The 27,215-nt window shown below is 39.8% G+C and overlaps 2 protein-coding genes across 6 annotated transcripts in view; both read left to right on the top strand.

Moving 5' to 3' along the window:
- Positions 1-144: 144 nt before the first annotated feature.
- On the top strand, positions 145-14,852 carry LOC119721177 (delta(14)-sterol reductase LBR-like). 2 transcript variants are annotated; one of them, XM_038191076.1, is made up of 11 exons: positions 145-284; positions 1,156-1,285; positions 2,632-2,828; positions 3,365-3,419; positions 4,459-4,653; positions 4,848-4,951; positions 6,252-6,374; positions 7,646-7,817; positions 8,607-8,687; positions 13,808-13,930; positions 14,513-14,852. In XM_038191076.1, the coding sequence occupies exons 2-11, from the start codon at positions 1,225-1,227 to the stop codon at positions 14,671-14,673; spliced, it is 1,272 nt and encodes a 423-aa protein (XP_038047004.1). In that variant the 5' UTR covers positions 145-284; positions 1,156-1,224; the 3' UTR covers positions 14,674-14,852. The 2 variants fall into 2 exon arrangements, with proteins under 2 accessions (XP_038047004.1, XP_038047003.1); XM_038191075.1 differs by lacking the exon at positions 145-284 and adding an exon at positions 459-625.
- Positions 14,853-16,826: 1,974 nt separating this feature from the next.
- LOC119721174 (fibropellin-1-like) overlaps positions 16,827-27,215 on the top strand; it is a 50,044-nt gene continuing 39,655 nt past the window's right edge. For 3 of the 4 annotated variants that reach the window (XM_038191071.1, XM_038191073.1, XM_038191070.1), the window contains exons 1-5: positions 16,827-17,149; positions 20,937-21,003; positions 23,654-23,776; positions 24,941-25,096; positions 26,748-26,906. In XM_038191071.1, the coding sequence (XP_038046999.1) occupies positions 20,943-21,003; positions 23,654-23,776; positions 24,941-25,096; positions 26,748-26,906 (499 nt within the window). In that variant the 5' untranslated portion in view covers positions 16,827-17,149; positions 20,937-20,942. The remainder of the gene's footprint in view (positions 17,150-20,936; positions 21,004-23,653; positions 23,777-24,940; positions 25,097-26,747; positions 26,907-27,215) is intronic. The other variant, XM_038191072.1, reaches the window with a different exon arrangement.

Here is a 27,215-nt window from a genome sequence, read left to right as displayed (position 1 = left end):
CACCCCTCCACGGACCCTATTCAAGATATAATGGAGGAATATGCAGAATTGAGGCTATAATAATGCCATTTTCCACGAGGTCAGTTGGACGATTTTACAGAATTGAGGCTATAATAATGCCATTTTCCACGAGGTCAGTTGGACGATTTTGCAGACTTGAGGCTATAATAATGCCATTTTCCTCGAGGTCAATTGGACGATTTTGCAGGATTGAGGCTACATCTTAGCAAGAAGGCCTAGGGAGTACATGTACTAACTGCCCCTGCTCAGCCTCCGACCCACCGGTGAGTCAAAAATGCTTTATCTACCACCTTTGTGTTTTATACATGCATGGTATATTCTACATGCAGACGTTGTATATATGTTAAATCAATGTATTCACAAAGGTACAGGGCTACCAGCATAAAGTTTTGCTCAATGCACTGTGTTCTTTGAATGATATTTGAAGCTCCGAAATATTGCTGGTATGTTCAATACACGACGCAAGTCGAAAGATTAAGCCTACATTGATTGTAAAGCAAAGTATAACTGTAAGAGTTAGCACAGTTGGGTTTTTCATTTAGACCTGCATTGAACTACATGATTTTGTCGACTAGAGAGCAAATCTATACTATGTAGAATGCAGGTAAGGCCGAACATGCAAAAAAAAAATGGTAAATTGTTGCTTAAGTATGAATCGTTGACAAAAAAATATGTGTATTTAAAAGGATGTCGTTTTCTACTTGCTTTAGGGAACTCAGGTGGCGTTAAAACGTAAGATGATTTGGTGGCGGGCCTGGATATAGGTCACTATTTCCCTATATTAAAATGGTTGCAGATTGTGTGTACAATGATTGGATTAGGAACAAACGAACCGGCATGATGTGGACTTTGAAGACCTTTATCTATTACATCGAGATTATTTATAAACTGAACAGATAACAAAGATATTCTTAGACTGATTCGGTTCGATATAGTACATGTATTATCTGTTCGAGTTCATGCACGTGTGGAATTGTAGACATCTTGAAAGAACCCGTTCCAAAGGTAGCAATTTCAGTCAACGACCGCAGCAATCCGTCTGTCAACAGAGTTCAAGGTATTTAGGAATACATGACTGACATGCCATCGAGAAGAATCATTTGATATCAGTCCCTGTCCTCAATATCACCACAGACCAACGGCACATCACTACCGCATTCCCTCGACAAGCCCGGCGGGCCCAGCGCTGCGAAGGACGGCACCATGGCACAAGACAACGGGAAGGTACCGCAGACCGCTCATTATGAATTTGGAGGGCCAGTAGGTAAGAACGGTGTTTTAATCAGTGTAGGCCTATTTCTAACTCGATGAAAACGGGCTTTGTAAGGCTAATCTTGATTCCTGAAATGTGTTCATAATAAAAGAATTAAAAAAAAAAAAAATCCCGAACTAACTGAAAATATTACTCCAACCCCTGAAAAAAGTTTTAAAACAATGTTACTAAGATGAATTCAATTACATGTACTTATCCCGGAAAAGTGTCATGTTCTTTTCGGTTGTGTACTATATGAACCTAGCAACCAGTTGTGTAAAAAATTGAACTTAAGTTGTGTAATATATTACACAAGTTGTGTAATATTTTACACAAGCTGTGTAATATTTTACGCAAGTTGTGTAAACAGCAGTTTACACAACAGGTTGCTAGGTTCATATAGTACACAACCGTTTGATGAACTAACTTTTCATCCCCCTAGTAAAATGTATACACATGACTAGACCTCTTGAGCATCCATTGATACTGAATTAACATAACATAAACACACCTCAAATATGGCTGCTGAATACGACCGATCTACAGGGTGAGTCAAAAAGAAAGTGACCCGGATTAAAGATTTTGTTTTCGTAAAAAGCAATCAACTTTGATGCACCGATGAAGTGTGTCGTAAAAGATGTGCGTCCACTCATCTGAAAAAGAGGAAACGATTTACTGAAATTGATCCATGCAATTAGAAGTTATACATGTTTTACTAAAAGAACCCATTTTTATAGCTGTCCATGGAACGCCATTGGAAGCTATTGAGCTGAGTGAGAATTGCAGATTACCCAGGAGCATTTAAATACAAATGAGATTTTAACAATTAAAATCAAGACTGAAACATTATTTTTAGTGTCAGATTTTGTGTTTTGAACATGAGGAGCAAGTCAGCTTTTTTTCTGAAATATATTGATGGCGATTTTTGTATGTTGTCCTTTGCAATATCTCGTTCATTCCTGGAGGTGGGAAAACGTCCATGTTTCATTGTACTCAATGGGTATTCATCAGTTCATAGAACGGTAAATGATCAGTGGTGGACGGCCGAGTTTTGTGATCTTTTTAATGAAATAGACGTAACTTGAGAATAGAGTATGCAACCTGTGTGAAATTTTCACAGTTACAATTCAATAAAATGCCCTTTATCCCTATTGTTTTTATGAAATGGAGCAAGCTAAATATTTGTAAAATATTTTTTTTCAAACACGGTCACTTTCTTTTTACTCACCCTATATATGCAGTCATGCGCATTTGGTCTCTTTCATCCATCCTTCCAATACGAGAAAAAGAAACCCGGTGGCATTTTCATGCGTTTATTGTTGACTTGTGTTTTACTTTGTGCTTCTGTTTTTTCCAAGGTGCCCTGTTCATCATGATCAGTCTACCGGTGTTCATATATTATCTCTACTTCGCCTGTGATAAGAACTCATGTGCAGTCACGCTGCTACCTCTGCTACCCGGCAGTTGGGATGAAATATTTGACCTACAAGTCTTCATGATATTCTTGGGATGGGTTGCTTTCCAGGCCGTGCTGTATATGCTTCCAATCGGAAAGGTATAAATGGGCGATTTTAAAAAAAAATGGTAGACGGTAAAGGTAAAGAAGACGACATGTGTTCACAGGAACGGAGTGCCCATCTCTCTTACGAAGCGATGGGGCCAGACTCGAGTCCATGAAATGCTGCTGTGTGGGATCGCCACACCTCCTCCACAGCGCGCGAGTACCTTCCCACCAGCATTGAATAATCCTCTATCTATTGATTTTACTGATGATTAATTGATTGATATATTGTTCAATCTATCAGTCATTCAGTGGTCACGAAAAATATCGAAAACGAAACCGGTCAAGCCATCACCAATTCTGTTAGCATAAACACAATGCGTAATTTCGACAAAATATTTTGCGATTGACTTAAACAATCTGTTCAATAACCGAATTGTGTTATTTTTAATGAATGTTTTACGTTATTGCATTCATACTTTATAGTGGTTAGAAATCATTGCTGCCTAAGTTGCAAAGATAGCATTTGAGATCATGAGATGATACTAATATTCCAAACGATAATCCATTTCATTCCATTTTACACACAGAAAGTCAAGGGTCTCCCTTTGAGGACAGGGCGGCGGTTGCAGTACAGAATGAACGGTGAGGCTAGTACTGTGTTTAAATTGCTTTCTTATTAAACTCAACTTTGCTTCCCCGTGTTATTTCCAAGTTTTGATGATTTTGTTTTTATTATAAAACTTCCATTTTTCTTCCAACGCAACAGTTATTCACTCTTTAATGCGATACCGAACGAAAACAATTTTCTTACATGTAATTGTGGGGAAACTACATCACAAATTTTAAATTATTTGCGTCCAAACAACAATTAAAGGGCACATGAAATGTTTTTTTTTTTAATGCAGTCCTTGAAAATGCAACTTGGTATCCCATTTAACCTTAGGCCTATTTTCCATTTTCATTTTGCTGTTTTCAAGGGTATTTTGGTGCCTTTTTGGTTTTTACGCTAATGCGAATTTCCATATTCATGAACAAAAGTGTGATGTCAATTCAGGCAGAAACCTCAATGTTGCAATTGGTTTGTGCACAAAAATTTGCCAGAATTTTGGATATTTTGCAGTCGTAAACTTTCTTTTCATTAGTGATTCGTTGTTATGTCAGTTCACGGTAGTAAGCCAATGAGCAAACTTTTCTCACAAGTGATTTCAATTGGCAATTTTTTGGGTTCACAGTTTCAACAGAAAACACCTTATATGAACAGTGTCTTATTGAAATGACATCACAGGAACAGCGTCCTCATTTGTCAGGAAAAGCATGGCAATTTTAAAATGTTTATAGAAGTGCACTTTTTCAGTAAAATTAACCAAAAATGGATTTCAAACAGTTTTCATACACTTAAGAGGATCAGAAAGTAGCACAAAATAAGTTCCTAAGAAATATTCACTTCATGGCCCTTTAAGGCAGGTGTTTTTGTGCGTTAAAAGCGCAAAAGTAACCCAAAAGAAAGTAATTTTCAGAGGACTGCAGCTGGTCAAATAAAGAAACAAGTGCCTTTTTTCGTTAAAATAAAACATACAAATTGAAACTTTATCGAATCTGCACGGGGAGCAACTTTAAGGTAATCGTTAATTCCAGAAATTGGTAGGAAAGTGTAAATGCAAATCTCATTTCATTTCGACAGGTTTATTGGCGTTCGTGATCAGCGTGGCGCTGTTTGCTGCCCTGGTCTACTACCAGTACCCGGTCACCATACTCTATGACAAGTTCCTGCCGTTCCTTACGTCCTCTGTCATCTTCTCTGCCGCCCTCAGCGTCTTCGTCTACATCAAGTCACTGGCCGCCCCTAACCACGCCCTTGCCGCGGGGGGAAATTCAGGTCTCTGTCCAAATGTGTTCTTGAAACTTTTCAAATTTTGTTTGATGAAATTTGTTTCATTCATTTTTATCTTGGTTCTCCCTCTATTGCTATAGCTGTGTGTTAAACAATAGCAACATATTCCCCAATGTTTAATTCGTGTCACCAATATTTTCTGTCTATTTTATCTATTCTAAAATGATTTTTTTTTTTAGGCAATATAATCTACGATTTCTTTATTGGGCACGAGTTGAATCCACGGCTGGGGAACTTTGACATCAAGATATTCTGTGAACTTCGACCGGGACTCATCGGATGGGTAAACACAGTTGTTTGATTTGTTTCATCGTAATTATTGTGTATTCACCGGGGGCTTTGGTGACTTTTTCACTTCTCTGTGCCCTTATATTTGGATCGATTGTGTTCAACGGTGACTCGGGGTCAATATACGCGTGCATCATTTACGCACGGAGTGTATGGTTGCAGACCAGTAACTAAATTCCCATAGACCCCAGTGATAAATGAAATTCAGGAAAAATACTCACAACTCTCTGAGGTGTTCAAGACGTACATCAAATTAAAGCTTATTTCATCATCTTTAATTTTCTGTTAAATTTTCTGGTGGTTAACCGATGACTTTTGGTAGAAAATTCCATCCAAAGATGATCACCCCTAAAAGCATTCCTGAAGCCCATCGCCATTTTGAAAATGGACGTCTACGCTCCACTGAAAAAAGAGCCATTTTAGGGCCTAATTTCATCCACATTTCACAGACATACGAGCTCGCAGTCCTCTGCACGGCTTCCAACTTTTTTTTATAAATCATCAAGTTCACGGCCTTTCAAAATGCTCTAATACTGAAGAATTTGAGAGCATGCAAATCGTGATTTGGCCGGCATAGGCAATTTCGGACCGATTTACTGGCCTGCACCCGTATACGTGCTTTGGTGTTACCGAAAAGATACCCATAATGCTGTGCGTTTCCTTCACTAAATTGTCGTGTAAAAAAAGGTTAGCGGTTACTATAGCGCCCATTTAGAGGGGGAAAGGCACGAGTGAATCCACCCCTTCAGGAGACGCTTGTGCCACTGGTTCGATAGTACCGCTAAATTCGGTCAATATTAAAATTAAAAGCAAACTACGTCCGCTAGTTTCCCTGTATCGGTTGTACATAACCTGCTGAACTCAAAACGGCGCAGTAAAGTTCAAGAACCGAAATGTCAGTAAAACAAATCGTTTCCCTTCTTTATTGCAAAGTATAAACCAACCTCTTTTGTTTATTGCGGTGATATCAAGAGTATTCCCAGGTATGATCACAGAGCAAAGAACATATATACTCGGGGAAACTTCAGTTTTTGACCGCAGCGGCAGAGTACCGAAGGCTGACCTCGGCTGTCTTTGTGCTGCATGGTTCACGCGCTGGCTTGGTTGATGTCTTCATACACGAAAGCTGTGTGCGTGAACCAGAATATACTTGGCACACTTCGGTACCGCTGTTCAAAATAACCGCCACTTTGCCAGATCAAAAACTGATGCTCCTCGGTTGCACGTGCTCTGATTTACGCTCTACATGAATTTTCATTTCCATGTTTAATTTGCTTGTATTGACTTTGATGCAGGTTTTGATCGATCTGGCGTTCGTGGTCAAATCCTGGACGGATTTTCCGGACAACCCGCCGTGGTGTCTACTAGCCGTGACCTTCTCCCAGGTCCTGTATGTAGCGGACTCACTGTGGTTCGAGGTATTATACGAGAAGCATTTCTGTTTTCTCTAAACCACAATACACTAGTCAATTTCTATATGATTTCATACAGAGCGGGTCGACAGCGTTTCCTTGCCATAAGTATAGCAGTAACATAAAGCAAGTTATTCGGATCTGTGTGGGCCAAACACACCTGAATGCCTAGATTTTTTATTCTTGGGGGTTTCCCTTTATACCAGCTTTAGGCTATTTTGCCCTGGTTAGGCCTATACGTGTTTAATCTCTTGGCGTTTTGCGTTAGCACCCTGGATAGGCTATATCTCTAATTGTGAGGGGCCAAGAAGGTTGTTCTGAAAAGAACTGATAATTTAGAAGCACCTTCTTAGTCGGGGCGGATCCCGTTAAGAGGTTTAGCGGGCATGTGCTATCTTTCTGCTATTTTGCGGCCCAAGGGAAGTTTAACCCCCATTACCCATGGGCGTCCCCAGGATGGGGCAAAGGGGCGCCTCCCCTGGAAAAGCGACCCCCAAAAAATAAAAGTAGAAAATAAGAGGTGTGAAGTCATATCTGCTATTAATTTAATACCCATAATGTCCCCCGCCCACTCAAACAATGATAAGTTGAGAATATGCTAGAGAAAGTACAAGGATATTTGGAGGAAAATGTGCTCCCCCCCCCCCCTAGAAAAAAATCCTGGCGACTTTCATGCAAACACACCCACCCTACGCAGATTCACCGTGCACTCTTGTATACCACCCCATTTTATGGTGTTTCTGCAAAACCTTCGACAGTTCAGAGTTTGAAACCACCAAAAGCTTTATATCGATGAAATGAATGCGTTCTGGTGATGGGTTTTAAGGTTTCATGAGCCTCGGGAAATCTAAAAGACCATGGACCATGGACCATGGAGCCGGAAGTGAAAACTCACCCCGACGTATGTGTCATCCTGGGTAGGTGCCGAACTGGGTCACAGTGGTGAAAAGCGAGGAAATTGTGCCTTCTTACACTGTAAAAAATTTGCGTAAAATACTGTTGGGCAATGTCATTTACCCGACATTGGTATGAAATTACCTCATATTGGGTTGAATTGGGTTGAAAACTGTCAAACTATTGGGAAGAATTTGCCCAAGAGTGTAGGCAGTTGATAATTCGGTCAGCACTGGTCGAATTTTCAACCCATTTTGCCCAACTTTTTTACAGTGTACTCTCCAGCAATACCTCAAATGTTATATACCAATTCCTCGTCAGAATATCAACTCTGTACCCACCACCCAGACCGTGTTTTTATTCTATACTTCTTTCCTGACAAGGAATGCATCTTGAGCACCATGGACATCATCCACGATGGCTTCGGTTTCATGCTATCCTTCGGTGATCTGGCCTGGGTTCCCTTCACCTACACGCTGCAGGCCCGCTACCTGGTAGATCACCCAGAGAAGACCATGCCCAGTTACTGTCTCATGGCTGTCGTTGCTTTAGGATGTAAGCAAATATCCTATACCATCAACAGAAATGGTGGCAACACTTTCATATTTACATTCGGTTTGTTAAAGAGATCTCGTAAAATTGTTTAAGGAAAACTTGGGTTTAATTGCAGAATTAGGAAGGTATACCAATTCTCCTATCAGCAATTTCATTAAAAGGATCTTCAAAGAGATACAATAGACTGGGCAACAGATAAAAAAAAACTGCATATTTTTATGTTCTATGAATTTACAGTGGCGGATCCAGGATTTTTTTGCGCGGGGGGGGGGGGGGGGGGGTGTCATCAGCAAATCAATGCTGAAACATAGACAGGATTTTTTGTCCGGTCACTTAGCTCCCCAAAATCAATAGGTGGGGGGAGGGGAAGGGGGGGGGGTCGTACATACTTTCAATGGGGGCGCTGTTCAAATCAGACAATTATTAGCACTTATATTACAAGATTGTGTACAATACCTCCGTAACCAAGCTGGCTCTGTCTGTATTTTGTGCACACGTGTACATTAGTACCACTATAATTGTTTGGGTGTCAATGCGGAGGGGGGGGGGGGTGAATTTTTTTATGAATTTCTGAGGTAAAGAACATTTTGACAGAGCTGGCAGGGGGTTGACCTCCCCCCTTCCCAAACCCCTTCAACCCCAATCAGAAAAAAATCTTTAAAAATCGTTCAGTGTAAGTCCTTCAATTATTTCGCATGCGCTGGTTAAGTAGCATATCACGTTAGAAGTTCCACTTCTATTTGGAAAGCTTTCTTAAATGCCTTTATTTTTCTCTCTTTTTTCCACCAGTTCTTGGCTACTACATTTTCCGGGCTTCCAATTCTCAGAAGAACGCCTTCAGGCAGAATCCCCACGGGGACGGCGTCAAACGTATGTATTCAGCTCAAAATACGGCAAAAAAATGCTATAGGCCTACGGATACTTTAGGCAGAGTTGTAATGACTCGAGTCAATGACTCGACTCGGGTTCGACTCGAGTCTCAATTTAGTCTGGTTCCCAGACCAAAAGATTCTGACTATTCCCGATGAATCTTAGGTCCGGTAGCCTCCGGTAATACATTGTATTACAATTTACGTCACGTGACTAAAACGGGAGGAATTCCTCCTTTTCCCGAAAATTTCCGAAGTTTGCCGAAGTCGTTTCGTCGACAATCGGATAGCGCCCGAGTATTTCCGAGTGTATGATATAGGTTTAATTAACTGCTAAATGCTAATTAATTTTATTTTAAATGAGTTGATAATTAATATTCATTGCTTTCGTTTAGAAAACTTGAAATTCAACGACGATTTTGTGCATCAAATATACTCGGATCGTATGGGCGAACTTTTTGCTGTGTCATGTACAATTTTGAATTTGACGACCGTTACCGAGATTTTCCAAAACTCGGTCTTCATTCGGCTCCGCCTGCTAACAGTGCTATTTTGGTGCCTAATTTTGAAGATTCCAGATCAACATTAGTCAATGTTATCTTACAGAAACATCGAACTGTATTATCATAACTGTATGATATTACGAAGCAAGTGATTTATTTAAAAGTTTGATCAGAACATTAAAAGCTACAAGCGATAAAGCGAAATCGGAAACGAAGCCGAGCTTTGAAAAAGGGCCATCAATGGCGTCATGTTTATTTTTAGCCACGGAGGCTGCCTGACCTAAGATTCATCAGGAATAGTCAGAATCTTTTGGTCTGGGAACCAGACTAGTCTCAATTTTTGGTGACTTGATTCGACTCGAGTTACTATGAGCAAATGATTCGATCTCGACTCGAGTCTCTCATCAGAAGGTGACTCGAGTGGAAGGCTAATGAAACTTGGGCGAATTCCAAACCCTGTTTTCGAGTGACCCGCCAGTGTTCTCGGGTAGCGGATTACGAACGACGGCGCGGATCAAGGGGGCCGAGGGAATATATATCCTTAGAAGTTAATGAAAAAATCGAACCCCCCCCCGCTCTGACACTCCCCCCCCCCAAAAAAAAAATTTTAAAAATCAAAAACCGGAAACTACGAAAGCCCGTTAGTGGCAACATTTTTTATTTATTTATTTTTTTTTGGGGGGGGGGGGAGTTTTTTTGGGGGATGGGAAGTTTGGACTGGGGAAATTTTTTGGGGGGGGGGTTTGAATTTTTTTGGGGGGGGATTTTTTTTTGGACACTTTACAAAACGAAGGTTTGGTACGTGGGCATTGCCGTACTTCATGTCCATAATGTACAAGAACGATTTCTGGCCATAGCGGAAGTGCCGTTTCTTGGTCCATGGTTTCATAAAGGCCGCACAGTCTATTTTTAGTAACTTTTGGAAATTCCCTTTTTTTTCTTTGAATTTTTTTTGTAAGGTTTTTTTGGGGAAAGTTTTTATTTTTCGAAAAAAAAGTGTGTTTTTTGAATATTTTTTTTTGGAATTTTTTTTAGGGGGGGGGAATTTTTTTTTTTTGGGGGGGGGGTTTTTTTTTACCTACCTGCGGCGCCATTCCAAAACATTCAGATTCATCAGGAATAGTCAGAATTTTTTGGTCTGGGAACCAGACTACTCAGGGGAAGGGCGCCGCTGACAATCCTTCCCCCCCCCCCCATAAAAAAAAAAAGAATTAACAAAACAAAATTTAAAAAAAAAAATTAAAAAAAAAAAACATTCAAAAAAAAGGACAAAATCCAAAAGTTACTAAAAATAGACTGCGCGGCCTTGATGAACCCATGGACCAAGAAACGGCACTTCCGCTATGGCCTGAAATCGTTCTTGTACATTATGGACATGAAGTACGGTAATGCCCACGTACTAAAACTTCGTTTCGTAAAGTGTCAAAAAAAAATTAAAATTCAGAAAAAAAAATAATAATTTCCAAAAAAAAAAAAATAACTCCCCCCCCCCCAAAAAAAACTTTCCCCCAAAAAAGAGAAATGTTGGCACTAACGGGCTTTCGTACGAAACAGCAATAAAGATTGGCAAAGCCAACTTTTTTTTTATCGTTACTGCTCCTGCACTGCTCCTGCACTGAATGGGAGTCTGGATGGGTGGTAATTACCCTCGGCTTCACCTCGGGTAACTATCACCCATCCAGACTCCCACCGGTTTTAAATAGAGCGCTGTAATACCTCCCGAACACACATTTATTCCCTTAATATTAACGCAAGTTCCGCCATCTTTGTTCTTGAGGTTCTTCATCTACTCCCCAATAAGTGCGGAGTGAGAATCCTGTTAGCGAACGCCATTCGGTGTTGGTTCCCGGCATTCGGAACCCTGTTCTCGTGTTCATTCAACACGAGAACGGGGTTTCGAGTACGACGCCGTCAAGTCCCAAAACTGTGGAAAACATAATATTTGCCGTAAATTACTGTACAAAGTTATTAATGTTCGCACTCGTACTTCGCGTTACCGTCAAGTAGTGATCTTATCGTGTACAAATACACGCCACATCACGGACACTTTTAGTCCTTCCACGTGGTTTTGTAATGTAGCGCACAAACTATTTTTTTATGGAAACAGACTTTAAACGCATTTCCAAATTTTTGGTTTTATAATCGATTTCGGGCGATTGATGGAAATCCGAGTAAATTTGTGAAAAATAGAATAGATGTTTGATTATATAAACCTATTTTGGATATACGGTGTTTCATATCAATTTCTAAAATTACGCCATGAATAGTGGCAGTCATAATAAACGTTAATTGGTAGTTGGAACTAAACGTTGTTTTGATTAGTCACAATATTAAGTACATACACCTACATTTGTATTTAAATAATTCATGAAGTAGACTTTCGTTTTGTTTTAATATAGTTTTATTACCATAGCCCTGCCGAGCAGACTAAACCAAAGTTTTAAAAAAAAAATAGAGGATAAAAAAAATCAAAAAGTTATGTGCTAGTCAAGCTTTCAGGGATCGGTCTGAGCCATAACAATGCCCCAGCCGATCCCTTAGTTCTCTTCCGGGGTCTCGGCGTCCCCGACCAATACACACTTCCTTCCCTATCCATCCATATAACCCCGGAGGGCCAGGCACCATGTAAAAGCAAAGAGCTAAGGGAGGAACAGGGCGGCCCCTAAGCCCTGATCCTCCGAGTGGACCACATGCCCTGAACCTGTACGAAGGCGCCAACCTGGAACTCGCGGACAGTACCAGCAGCAGTGCTTACCGATTAAGCTAAGGTACCGTTGGTACTTTACGACGGGAAATAAACTTTCTTATAGTAAATGACTGAATGCGTACATTAAAAATCAAAAAGACACCAGCGGGATTCGAACCCGCGGCCCCGCCAACTGTGGACGGCGAATCTAACCACAAGGCTGTTCGGCCACCTTGGAGTTCTCTTCAAAAGCAATTTGTCTTAAATAATAGGCGAGGAAACGCACCGGGACGGTTACTGGTTGCAATTGCTTTGACTCCGTGGACGAAAACAAGTCGACATTTTGGAGGGGTAATGAGCCCACTGTGCTTGATCCGTTTGGAAGTTGTATACCGCAGCCATTGTGCGAAACGGCCGAGTATTATTAGGTGATCATTGCGTAACAATGAACGCTGCAATTGTGTATTTTAAAAAGCAGACGCGTAAATTTCTACTCTTTGTATCTGGACACGCACATATTCTCACCTCCCTCTACAACTACTTCGACTTCATGTTCATACAGATATCTTAAAAAGAGATTTTGTTAAAATTGGTTTGTGAACACTGTCTCTATCGCCTTATATCCAACATCTCAAAATCGGGCCTTAAACCTGTTCGCTGTTCCTAATACTATTAGTAATAGTCCTTCATCACTCAGCTGTAATCAAGCATCATTTTTGTGCGAATAAAGCTTGTAAAATAAAATTCTCAGGGCAAACAATTGTGCGTTCTCTTCCTACTGTTTAGTAAATAAAAAGCGCAGAACTGATTTAGAAATAGTAAAAGAGCTAAGTGGGTGGAAAAGTACAAATTAGTGAAAGCATCGTGAAATTCATTATAAACATCAAGCTGAATCATCTAAGTTAGAATGAGAAACTGCTTGTACTCAACTCGAAATATTAAATTGAGTAACATAATTGGGTCAGAAAAGATGTTTAATTGAATAAGTTTGAGTCTTGTAAACAAAGAAGTTATGCAAAGCATCGCGACGATGAAAGTTGAAGGAAGTCGCCTTGTTTTGCGTGGGGCCTCACACACTTTTTTAGCGGACTGTCGATCTCCGTTCTTCCCCTGTTACGGGTAAACCCCAGTAAAAATGCCAAAAATTCGTCCGCCGAGCTCATGAATGAAAGTTATATACTCAAATTATTCGATATTAGCGAGTTCTGAGCGCCATGCATGAAATTGGCGAATTGAAGACATGTGGCACTGTAGGCCTGGCCTGGACTTGGGGTTTCAAATTCTGAGCATTTTGGATGCAATGGGGTTCGAAAGTGGCGCCATTAGCCATGTTTTGGAAGGATCCTTTTTCAAATGGCTACTTTTCCAGTCTGGAAAATATCGTTCGTTTTAGGGGTGGTCTTCTTTAAGTGAGAATTTCTCAAAAGGTCATTGGTCAACCCAACAAAAATGGAAAGGAAAGTGAAAGACGACATGTTGATCATCATTTTTCTGCGCAGCCTGAACACCTGTGAGAGTTTTGAGTTTTGAGAGTGTTTTAACAAGTATTTTGAAGAATGGGTATTTATCACTGATGACTGGTCCTTTTTTTATACTGGGATGCACCATAAAGGATTATGCGCCTGCGATAGCGTTATCTATATTCATATTTTGTATACAAAGGTGTATGTTGCTCTGAAAAGAACCAGTTAAAGCGTTTTTTCGAGAAAAAATATGCTCCGTTCGTCTCCAGGATGTATCATATTTCTAAAAAGAGAATCATACACGCACATGGTGCTACGGAAAATTTAACTCGGTGTTCTCCAATATTTCAAACCTACAAGCCTAACATAATGAGAGAATAGTGAAGAAAATTAAATCACAGTTACACCTGTTAAGTGTTTGCCTGAATACCTAATCTTCGTTCTTTCCCATCTGCTTCCTCGTCTGTAGATCTTCAGAGTATCCCGACTGCTACCGGTAAGCGACTCTTAGTGTCCGGTTGGTGGGGGCTGGTCCGGCACCCTAACTACCTGGGTGATCTCATTCTGGCTCTGTCCTGGTCTTTGTACTGCGGTAAGTCATGGACCATAGTTTGTCTTTTGGAATTGAAAATTCTGGACTGAAATGCCCCCCCCCCCCCTTTTGGTGGGGGGGAGGGGGTGGTGGCGTCGATATCATACCCTGTTTTATATTTCTTCTGTAACTCAATTTTAATTAATAAAACAATTGCTATGTTTGTTTTTACGAAATGGATTATAAAATTCATGGCAACAAAAAATACTTCGAAACTTAGTAAAACTTCGACAAGAATTTTAGAAAATGTCTGGGAAAAAATAGTATAGTTTTGTTAAATTATCCTCAAAATTTTTTTTTTGGGGTGGGAAAGAAAGGGTAACCCTTACCCTCATACGATCTGCTTGCTTCCAACTTTTAAAGAATATTTTTATGAGGGAAAACAACAAGCCACAAAGTAAAATGTACAATCCATGCACATTTTAAGCTACCAACTAAGGTATACGTTCGTTTTTCACTGGAGAGATATCATTACATCAAAGTATAGTCTACCAGATTTTTAAAAAGTAATTGTAAATGCGATTTTTTTAAACTTCCCATCATACATAATTATCTTTCCTACTTTTGCATTCTCTACCTCAGGGTTTGACAGCATCATCCCGTACTTCTACCCAATCTACTTCACCGTCCTCCTCGTTCACCGCTGCCTCCGCGACGCGGCCATGTGCAAGGAGAAATACGGCGAGGCATGGGACCGCTACTGCCAGAAAGTGCCGTACAGAATTTTCCCTTACATATTTTAAGCTCACACTGAAACGAGGCTAGAAAAAAAACGATTCTAGAGCACACACAAGTCTTTTCAATTGATTTCGAATGGCCGAAAGGTCATTGAAGCAAGTCTAGTTCACTAGTTCAAGTAAGTAACCAGTCTAATTAAAGGGAATGTACAACATTTGCTTTTGCTGCAATTTTTTTTTTAGAAATAAATGGATTTGGTGAATTAGTATGTTATAGCAAATACCGTTAAATTGACTTTCTTCACGTTTTGGGCTCGGAGATGCTGGAAAATCCAAGAAAACCAGCAATGTTCTTGTAGTATGGTTCCCTGGCACATCTTAAGATGAAACGGAGCAAATTTTTAGACTTTGTAAGGTTAGATAATCAGTCTAGCTAGCTTGTACCCCTTCACAGGTGTGTAATCAATTGCAAAGAAAATGCGGAATAACTAAATATATGAACAATTAGGAGCAGTTCAAAAAAAAAAAGCCAGTTTCTCGGCCGACCAGCGTTGGAAACATACAAGTTTTCTTAAAAACATCAGCACACCAGGAGCCACGATTTTACAGGATGCTTTAGACTGCCATTTCCTAATAATCCAGTAAGATATTTCGTGATAATTTGATCATTTCGTTTTTGATGTTTGCAAATGATGTGTCTTCCCTTTAAGAAGTGGCAGTGCGGTCGTTGAGATACCTAACCAGTTTAATTCACAAGTGACAGTCAGTCAATGAGATGGGTAACCATCTTATTCACAAGTGACGGTAGGTAAAGACTTTAACAAGTCTAATTGACAAGTGACTGCCAGTCAGTCAGTCAGTCAGTCGAGTCGGTCGGGGAGTCGGGGAGTCAGTCAGTCAGTCGAGGTGCCAGTCAGTCAATCAGGTACAAAGATGATTATAGGCTGGCCCCTTTTGAACCAGCAAACATTAAAAGAGGGCAAACTCATTAAAGCTTAAAACAAATGCTTGTGACGAATTTTGAATAAGCTGTTGTGATATACAATTACATGGGAAACCATGTTCAAACTGTTGGACACTTCCACAAGGCGACTGCGATGACACTATGGCAATCTGTCATGATTATACGTTGTTTTACGTGCTTATCAAATTAATGATATTATTATCTAACTTATGAATGATATTTTGTTTTAAAAGCTGAAGTAAAGACCGTTTGTTAAAGTTAGGCCTACATAGGATCATTTGCATTTGATGCTTTTTGAAGCAAAACAAATGTTTATAATTTTAAGTAGAATGCATGACAACTATTAAACACGTTGAAGTTTCAGCCTTGTGGATACTATATGATATTTTAAGAGGGAACAGGAAAACAGTGTGCACAGTTTTTTTTTGTGGTCTTGTAACTGGAATACTGGATTCCGTTGCTTATGCACGTTACCACCTTGAAAACACCTTCAGTGTTGGTTTTCTTTCAAACGGTACCATGGCTTTAAACACAAACTTTAAGAAAGAAAAAACGAACTTTCTTTACCAATCTGACCTTTAAACAGAACCGAATAATGGCTGACATAGATGTTGTCGTATACATTGTTTAAATTCAATTTTTGAATCAAACATAAATCTTGTTTAAATCACAATAAACGTTAGATTAAATATTCAAAAGCTTCACCCAAGTATTAATATGATTTTTTTAAAGCAAAATAAGGATTGTATTGGTCGTCTGCCATTCTTCTTTGGCGTTCGTTCACGTATTCCCAACAAAAAAACCTAAAACGTAGATATTTCTTGTATGTGATTTTGATAGAAAAAGAAAAGTTATGACGAGCGTTTTTATGAGGTTCATCATTATATTGCATTAAAAAATGTACGGAATTGTGTGATTTACATTTTTGTTTCAAGTCATAACCTGTCGCAAAACAATAAAGATCGTCTTCTTTGAAAAGTGCTGAAAGTGTACAGGAAAATATGGTCTTGTTTTCCTTCTTTATTTGGGACAACATTCATGAGATGTTTACGTTGACTCAGCCATAACGGTCCCTGCGACTCATTGTGGGATAACCTCCGCACGGTGACGTCATCCACCTTCACCCACTCAGTCCATAAATGGAAAGTACACCCCTTTGTTGCCTTCTTCAAAGCCAGCTGCTGCCCCTATTGTCATGCAAAACACGGACGGAATATTTCGGCTTTGGAACTCACCCACCTGTGTCAGGTGAGGGGCCAATATCACTGCGCATACCAATGCATTGTGATGTGAGATCGCACTGTGTGTTTGTTGTATACATTGTACGTAATCAGTATATACATTGTAATGGTGAAATGACTCATATGTGGACCATTGGTGGATTGCAGTGATAGAAGAATTTACCAGACGATTTCAGGGATTATTTGGAATTTAGAAGCCAATGGAATATAACCGTCAGCTGGTCTGATAATACAGAAGGACATTAGAGAAAACTGTACGATATAGGCTTGAATCCGTCAACGTTTAACCGAGGCACAAGGCAGTACGCAGCTACCAATACACAGTACACTACTACAGGTAAGGTTTTTATTCAAGTAAAATTATAATTATGAAACACTACATTATGGTAACTTTCAAGGGCGGATCAAAAGTGGGAGTCACTCCTAACATTTTCCCAATAAGACAAACATGATAAAGTAATCAAGTCTCGTGTGTGATTCTGTGGTTCTGAAGAAAAAAAAGAACCAGTTTGGTAACTCGACGTTTCGAACAGCATCTATTCGTCCTCAGGAAACTGCCAGTGGTGCCTTCCCACCATGCAAACCTTAAGTATTATCGACTTATACATTACTGAAATTATCTGCACACGAATTTTGCCTCTATGCCATATTCTGCTCTTATGTAGGTTATTTTCCATTTTTAAACTCAGTCATTTTGTCGTTTCGAGAAGAAATGATTTCAATTTAATGCAATTATATGGAAGGCACAAATTATATCGCGAATAGCAATCATAGCTGAATTAAACACGTGATATACAATTGAATAAACTAAGAAATTACTTAAAATACCACTTATGTTACACATAAGAAATCGAAAACTAAATTTTATCAGGTTCAAACAAAAAATTAAGCGATGGTTGGAACAGATAAAATGTTATTAAGTGCGAATTTCGTCGCCGGTAGAACGACCGGACTATGTAAGCCTAACATTAAACAAAGACGTAACGGGGAAAAACAAATTACGCAAAGTGCCTTATAATAAATCTTTCAAAATAAATTATCTGTAGTCCTTTTTTATAGTTCGTGACACACAAAAGTATTTATATTGAATAGATTACGTTCGTTTGCTGTTTTGGTATCTGTATCTGTATCTCATGGTCGGTAAAGCATCTCAGGGGAAACATCACACCACCAACTTAGAGAAGACAATGAGAAGAAATTACAATATCAAATCAAAACAAGCATTTTATACACAATTGACATCAAAGTATAACTGTGTGCGCAATTGACATCAAAGTATATATGTATACAAGATTGACATCAAAGTATACACTGTATACACAATTGACATCAAAGTATACACTGTAGGCCCCTATACGCAATTGACATCAAACTATACATGTACTTGTATAAGCAATTGACATCAAAGTATACATTGTATAGGCAATCGACATCAAAGTGCATGTACACGCAATTGACATCTACGTATACATTGATTGACATCAAAGTATACATGTATACAAGATTGACATCAAAGTATACACTGTATACGCAATTGAAATCAAACTATACATGTACTTGTATAAGCAATTGACATCAAAGTATACATTGTATAGGCAATAGACATCAAAGTGCATGTATACGCAATTGACATCTACGTAAACATTGATTGACATCAAAGTATACATGTATACGCAATTGACATCAAAGCGTACATTGTATACGCAATTGACATCAAAGTATACATGTATATACGCAACATTTATAATTTAAATTCAACAAATCTGAAATAAATTTAACGAATTAGTCCCAAACCAAATACCCGCACTGAAGCAATTATGTTCTTCCCATAATAACGATATATTATAGTACACACCCTTCAGTTACCAATGCAGAAGCGACCAGTAAAAAATGAATCATCGTTCCGTTATTTGAATAAAATCCTGTGCACCTGCTTCTATTTCCGTAATGATGTCGTGATCAATTCTTCACGTTGTTTGTGCATATTATTATCGCCACATATTAAAAAAAAAGTGAGGCATACATAGTTTTTTCTTGTTTTCTTATTTGTTTTCTCGGATTTAAAAGTGAACACGTACAGCATGCAACTTTCAAAATCGATTGTAGTTTTAGGTGGAACTGGGCGTGGGTTTATCCTCTCGGCATTTGAACAGTCATCGTCGCGTCACTGCAGTCCGCAATGCTGAAGGAAACTTAAGTCTTTTTTATGTGCTTTGAAAAGTGAATTATTCACATCGGGAATATGATAAGTGGCGAACGACAAGTGAAAGTTGTGTACTCCTGTTGCTTAAATTCCAATGATACATGGAATTACATTATTAATATCAAATTGTTCCTATTCAGATTTTAATTTGTGCATTTCACATCGAATAATGCGTTTATTGATTTGGCATAAAAGAGCAGCGTTATAAATATGACTTTCCGCCATGTATAAACGTGAACACCATCTGTCACAAACGTTCACTGTAAAGGGGTACTTTCGAGAGAATGCGCCCATTTTGGGCTCGAAACGCATTATCAAGAAATGATAATAGAAATAGTAGAGTACGAAAGCTCGCACAACTATATACCTTCGTAATATGTTGAAATAACCCAAGTAAACAATATTATTGATAAAACGTGAAATCTGGCTAAATATGCACTTTAATTCAGGAATTGGCTATGTACATATAAGTTTGTTAAACGAGATATATGCATGACGGGGCTTTTCGTCTTAAAGGTATAGTCCATCATTTGTAATTAGTGCATTTTGTTCGTTTGAAGCAACAAAAGTGTTCAAAATCTAATGAAGGATTCTGAGCAACTAACCTGATGAAGTTTCAGCTAAGCTTCAGCTGTACATTCCGAGAAAAGCAGCATTCTAAGATCTCAATTTCAAATCAAAAGTTACTGAATCATGTTTTGAATTGTTTTGAATTGCAGCTATACGCGGCTTCGCGCACTGATCCGACGAATTATAACAACCGCGCGCGCGTGTGCGTCGTTCCAATACTTGTGCGCGCTGCGCTGAATAACAAAACGAACTACTAATTTAAATTTTCCTACGGTGCTTCTTAAGAATCACCGTTGGAAATGCCTTCTTTCGTTGATTACTTCAAAATGACAGCTTCCCAGAAAGAATAATTTCACAGGGAGTTTAGTTCCCTTACTATCTTTCAACCAAGTTTGTTTTTCAACAGTAATTACGCCAGTTACTTTTCGGATGGCTGCAAATGATGGACTATAGCTTTAAATCGTGATAACTATGACGTAAAGAATTCTGCAGAAGGGTTAATTCTGCAGAAGGGTTAATAAAAAAAAGAAACACAAATGGCAGGACCATTTTTGTGTGTGAAGTTCTGCATGTAGCACTTTCAAAATCTAGGATATGAAAGCCCCATTAATAAGCTTTACAAGAATCATTCAAATCACTCATGTACCTTTAAAGTTACGAGATTATAAACAACCACTGTTACGGTTCTGTCCATGCACGGATCACCTAAAAAGGTAAGCGTTCTTTCAGCAAAACGAAAACAATTCACATAGGGATCACGTGAATTGTTTTCGTTTTGCTGAAAGAATACTTACTTTTTTGTGATCCGTGGACAGAACTTTAAAACAGTGTTTGTGTTTAAAATTCCGTAACTTTAAAAACCCAAATCCTTTGTTCCATATGATTTCATCAACTGTGGGTATGTTTGTCGTTGGCGGGCACTGGAGGTATATACCAATCTGGGCACGCTATCATTTCTATCACGATGGCCCCCTTCAATGGCGAAAGCATTGTGCTAGCTATTTTTCAAATAATTCTACAATAGCTTTCGCCATTGAGCGGCGCCTCGTGTGTGTGTTCTGTGATCACGTGCCCGGATTGGCCTTTATATACAAAAGTTATTCATAGATTATTGTATTATTGTTTTAACGCATGCATTGGTGTTTCTGATTGGTTTTAATATTATGTGAACATCCAATTTAGCGCAAGTCCCTAATTTTCCCCCTTCCAATTGAAGCCAACCTTTCAAGGGTTATATTATTTATTTATAAGAAAAAGGACTCGTCGATATTTTATACCAGTGTAACCTAGTGAGATACAACAAAATAATCCATTTCAACTGCTTTATTGGTTTTTAAACTTCTCCTTTCAGAACAAAATGAAGTACAATCAACTCTTGATCATCATTATTTCGAGCTCTCTCGCGCATCGAACTTACGGTAAGTACCGGTAAAACAGAAACCAGCGTTAAATGTTAACTGTATTTATAACTTGTAAGAAAAAATGCAGCCTATCCCCCATAGATACAGCCTATCCCCCATCGCGTCGTGCCGACGCGATGTCCTTCACACCTGGGGGGGGGGGGGGGCTAATCGTCCTTATTGGCAGCAAAAGCTGAATTGCGAAGGACGAAGCATGGAGGTAGGATAGGAACTAGCAGGAGGCATGTAACAGCGCCTTAATATATCCGCCATACGACCCATTTCTGACCGGGAGCACAGCCATATCGAAAGTGTTGAGTTTTGGGAAGGGAGGAAAACCGGAGAAAACCCTCGTGGCATTGGAGAAAATTAACGAACAACTCTACTCACTACGACCTGAGCCAGGAATCGAACCCGGGCCATAGCAGTGAGGAAAGGCGAGCACTTTACGCACTGCACCACTCATAAATGCCACCCGTCGCGCCGCCTCTCACACCTTGTCGACAATGCGACGCCATGACGAGACGTAGCCGTCGCACCAGTTCGTTGGGAGTTGATGAGGTAACGCGATTTTCCGTTTTTGGAACTTCATAGATGAGGGCACCTGCCGAATAGCTTGTCTGTTATCGGAATGTTTGGGGGGGGGGGGTAAGGAACACTCCAAATTTCACCCATATAATGTAGGTGCATGATCTGCGAAACACGACGACCACGTGCTCCTGATAGCCCCTAGCTTTTAATTTTGTCCATAGCCGAAGTCCATACACAGGTCCCACAGTACAGTATGTACAGTACTGAAATAAACTATTATTTTCCCGCCCTGTTGTTGCCCGATACTCAGCATACGGGCTCAATATAATTACTAAACAAACACCCAAGCATTCAAGCAACTCCCCGAGTTATCTCTTAGGTAACAATTTCCACTTAAATTTCGTCTTGAAGTTTAATGTTCGTCCTTTCGTGAAATACCACAATTAAGTGAGAGGCAAATTTCACTGAAAGGAGAAATTGGGGAGTTGCAATTTTTGTGGGGAAAAAATGTAACCCTATTGAGACTGTACAACGTGAGCCCACTCAGGAGTTTCTACCGTAGCGGACAAAATCTGTCGGGAGATCTCCAATTAAGTGTCTCTCAGAGTTCTTTCGTCAAGTTTGTCTGGCCTCTGAAATTTCCAAAGCCTGGATTATCCTCTCTCCATTCCTCTGTGGTGCTCTTGTCTCTATCTGCAGCGGTCACTGGCAATCTCTTCCAAACCTCTCGAAGCCCATGTCCAGCACCTTCATGTCTCATTTGCAGACATCACAAAAACGGAGACTCGGGGGGGGGGGGGGTGGGGGTGGGGGAGCGCCCAGTTACTCTTTTGCGAGAGCGGAGCTCGCCATAGAGGACATCCTTGGGAAACATCCAATCCGCCATGCAGTGAACGTGGTCAAACCGTTCGGCCAAGACCCAAGCGTGCTTGCAGCCATGGCATCCCTTCACTTTCTCAGTCAAATAGGGCCCTATGCATTTTCAACCGTAATTTTATCAATTCTGCCCTCGGATGGAAGCCCCAAAACCAGGGAGTTGTTCCTCGGCTACATTTACACAATATCATGCCACCGTTTTTTTAAAGCCAAACGGTCTCCTTCTTAAAAAAAAATGCTGTAACCATGTCTCCAGGACACCTTGTGCTGGCGGGGCTTGGTCTGGAAGAAGGCATTGGCAATGCCTGTGGAGCGTGCATATAGTTCAAGGAGTCAGTGCCTGTTTTGTTCCTCTTGCCAACACCAAACTGTCTAAGGCAGGGGGACATGGAGTTATTAGCACCCACTCCTGTGTTAAAGTCACGCAGCAGCAGAAGTTGCACCTCTTAACTTAGCTAGGCTTATAACTTTTGCTTCCCGTGCTGTGCCATCCCGCAGTCCTAGTGCCATGATAATTATGTGGAGGACCAGTTGTTTCCCATGCAGCAGGTTTTCCATACTTCAGATCCCCCTCTCCACGCAGCCGATTGGTCAAAGCAAAAGGCAGACGCAAGTACTACTTGGCGCCAGTTGCGTCACAGGAGATGCCAGGAGGAAGGTGCTGAGAACAAACCAGGTCTTCTCCGACTCAGGATTTCGATCTGGGTTTACTCCCCATAGCCTTTCCTTCAAGAGGGTTGGCCACAAGGGAACAGAGGTTGTAGTTCGGTGTTTTCCTTCACCTGGATGGGTAGTATACTAAAAGACTGACGATCCCAACTGCCCATGGAATGATTGTTACCTCTTACTGAGCTGACAGGAGTGTGCTACCTTAAGTCTGACCTCTAGCCTTCGACTTGTCTGACTCTTTTACAAAAGGACTTCTGTCAGTGTCAGCATCGCTCTCTCAGGGTCTCACAAGAGGTACACAAACTCCTGTACAGGTAGTAGTCAAGAAAAAGGGTTAGACAGTGATCATAGAGAAGCCTTGTGCAGAATATCAGGTTGAATAATGCCGTTGAAAAAGACTATTTTTCAGTACATTTTTTTCAGACGTGTAACGTCGGCCTGGTACTATAAGGACATGAGTGCAGTTGACTGGCCCTAGGCTAGACCTGGGGCTAGTATTAAACTCTAATATGGGTCTATATAATGTATTTCCTGTGGATGATCACTATGTAAGACTGATATATAGCTATGTGTTTGTACATTTTGATTGCAGCTACCTATTGTACATCCGATCCATGTGAGAATGGAGGCACATGCTTCACTGGTGAAAGCTCCTATCTGTGTGTTTGCCCCACAAGATATACCGGCCAAAACTGTGAGACGTATATAGATGAAAGTAAGTATCAAAAAAAGGCACTTTCTGAAAGTTGTGCATTCAAAAGCAGTAAGGTAGGCTAACTCTGTAAACCAAGGTGGGCAAGCTGTCAGTGACCAAAAGCATTGTGCTAGCTGTTGTTGAGATAATATGTCACAGGATAGTTGCTTTGTACAATGGTTTCTCAATGCTTTCGCCATGGAAGGAGGTCTCGCAATTGTCACACCCCAAGGGTCCATCCCAACTTCCGTTGGCATGGTCCCAACTTAACTTGGGACCAATGGTATATAGTTGGGGGTGTAACATAGCTATTGGAGTGTCCTTCTTTTGTCTTCTCAACACATTTACATGGATGTATTCGAAAAAGAGAATTTTCTATGGACTTGAACTAAAAATACAACACTGTTCCCTAACTTACTTAGGTATAAGCTTATTTCATGGATATTAATATCAGTCGCAAAAATGTTTTCTAATTACTATAATTTTTTTTTGCTTCTATAACTTGTAAGATAACATAATTTTATCTCAGAAAAAAGGAAATTGGCAAATAAAAGTCAACTTTTACTTGAAAATGAATAAAACTGCTGCAACTACTTGCTGACTGGATTTGCCTGAAATATTCAGATCAACAAAATTATACGGCCTATGTTTCGATCCTAGCAGAGCCTTCGTCAAAGGCAAAATGGCAGGGGTAAAGGCAAAATGACAGGGGTACAGACACAGACAAGTGTGGGACACACAGCCATGCATGGGTGGATGGTTGTGTGTCCCTTTCTGTACTTTGTCATTTCGCCTTTGAAAAAGGTTCTGGTAGGAAGTTAGGCCGTCTTATTTTGTTTGAGATAAGTATTACTTGTTAATCATCTTCAAGCTATTCGACTTTGACTAAATGTATCCATATAATTGCCTTGTGGACTTTAAGAATGATAACTGAAATATTTACAATTTTCTTGGTTTTACAGTCTTGATTGTTTCCTTTTATTAAAAGCTGATTACAGCACAACTGGTAGGAAGTTAGGCCGTCTTATTTTGTTTGATTTAATTATTACTTGTTAATCATCTTCAAGATATTCGGGCTTTGACTAAATGTATTAATACAATTGCCTTGTGGACTTTAAGAATGATAACTGAAATATTTACAATTTTCTTGGTTTTACAGTCTTGATTATTTCCTTTTATTCAAAGCTGATTACAGCACAACTCCTTGCACATCTAGCACGTGCTACAATGGGGGAATCTGCTACACTGGTCCCAATGGGTCTTACTACTGCAAGTGTGCCAGTGGTTTCGGGGGGACCAACTGCGAAATAGCAGAGGACACAGTCGTCGCCAATACTACAGGTTAGTGTTGAGATTACAGCACTTAATATCCTCGCACAATGTTCATCTCAATAGTGCTGTGCATTTTGGAATACTTTAGTATTGGATTATTCCAACTTGGTCTTGATCAAATATCAATATTCAATTTCGAAATGTACTGTTCAAGTTACATATGCGCCAGTCTAAATTTCTAGCCACCGATTGGGATTTCTGTGTGTGCCGAACTTGTCAAAAAATTGACAAAGAGCTTATCAAAATAGTATAAAGAAAAGGTAGCTGTGGCTAATATTTGACCAAGTTTAAAGAAGATATGTTCTAATATTCAACATGGGAGCTAGCTCTCAATCATGCGCAATAATGGCTTTTAACAAAGTGGCTTTTTAAGTGTGGCAGTTTACAAACAATAAAACCACACAAGTTTATTAAGTTTTTCATCATCTTTTTGAGATAATTAAATAAGCGAGTTTGGTATTCCAAAAAAGTCTGGTGCACAGCAAGATTCGAAGATTTTTTCGGGATAACAGTGGAAAACAAGGCTATTTGGGACATGGTAACCAAATCTGCATTCTGTGCAATTTTTCGTGCAATGGAAAAGAGATGGAACTTTCGTTCAAAAAAGTTTTGATACACAAGAAACATAAAACAACCTTCGCTGTCCAAAGGATTTTTGCAAATGTTGTACTTCAGAACACGGTGATCTCTTCAATTTTGCTGGTACCCCACTATGCTTTTGCATGCATTCGATGAAATGTTTATCCCGAAAGAAAAATCGGCAAATCTTGATGTGCACGTGTGCAGTTGGAATACCGAACTGGCTTATTAAGAAATACTATTTGAATATTCGGTTGATGATTCAATGTTCGGTACATATGGCACAATCCTTTGTCTCACTGCCTGAATTTGGCACTAACTCCACATTGTAAGTGTCAATCATCTAGGTGTCTCTTTCACATCTCTGTTGTGGAGTCCATAGCATAAAATAAGACATGCATTGGCCAATCTAAAGAGAAGGGAATACATGTACATAGCAAACGAGTTCAATTGAAAAGTTTATTTCCATAAAAAGCGACATATTCATTTGAAAAAGGGAAAATTGTGCACGGTTGTGAAAAACACAGTAAAACTTCATTAATTTTTTGCCTTATTGTGCTCTTAAGTTGTGTTTAAGTATATAACAGCCGTCGAAATTGCTTTTGGGCACCTAGAAGAGAACAGGATTCGAAAAGGGAACAAAATGGCGTATATCACATTTCGGAAATTAGTTCCCCAATTTATCTTATAATACTTCAAACTTGATAATTCTTGTAAACATTAGAAATCCCAAATCAAATGTGTGCCCATGCTTGCGTCCCCATACACATTTTGCTTCATGGATAGTAGGGTCATTCTATAAGTTTTGGGTCCACTTTTTTTCCTGTCCCTGTTACACCTGACATAGGTGATTTTATGATGCACTCCTTAATGTAGTTGCCCTCCAAGAGTGATATTGAATAGCAAACAAACAAATAATAAATTGTTTAAAGTCATTCTTGAGTGGCAAATTACAAAGTACCAAGGTATCAGGGACAGGAACAGGAAAAATGTCACACTTTGGACCCCAAATTGATAAAATGACCCAAGAGCGAGTGAGCTTGGTCATCATAAAATCATTCTTTCTGTTTTTTTCCTTTAGACCCTGGTAGTGTAACAAGCTGTACATCGAGCACCTGTCACAACGGGGCCACGTGCTACACGGGCATATCCTCCAATTCTTTCTTCTGTCTGTGTCCCAGTGGCTATGCTGGTGTACAATGTGACAGAGTGACTGCAACAGTACCACCTCTTGCCGTCCGTAAGTTTTTATGGGGCCGGACTTATGAGGCGTCGGACCTATGAGGCGTAGGACCTATGAGGTGCAATGAATAAATGTTATGTCTCATAAATCCGACGCCTCATAAGTCTGAAATTTTGGACTGATGAGGCGTTGGACCTATGAGGTGGCAGACTAATGAGCGGACCCCATTTTTAGTTACTGATCATACTCCTTAAAGATTAAAATAGAAGATAGCTTGACAGGTTTGCCTTAAAATTGTAATTTCTGTATACACTTACTTTCAATTTCATTTTATGCAAGCCAGTGCAGAACTGGCTGCAGCCCAGC

This window comes from Patiria miniata, unplaced genomic scaffold (genome assembly GCF_015706575.1).
Source record: "Patiria miniata isolate m_02_andy unplaced genomic scaffold, ASM1570657v1 HiC_scaffold_13, whole genome shotgun sequence".
Classification (NCBI taxonomy): Eukaryota; Metazoa; Echinodermata; class Asteroidea; order Valvatida; family Asterinidae; genus Patiria; species Patiria miniata.
The sequence above is the reverse complement of the archived record's forward strand: the minus strand, read 5'-3'. Positions and strand labels throughout refer to the sequence as shown.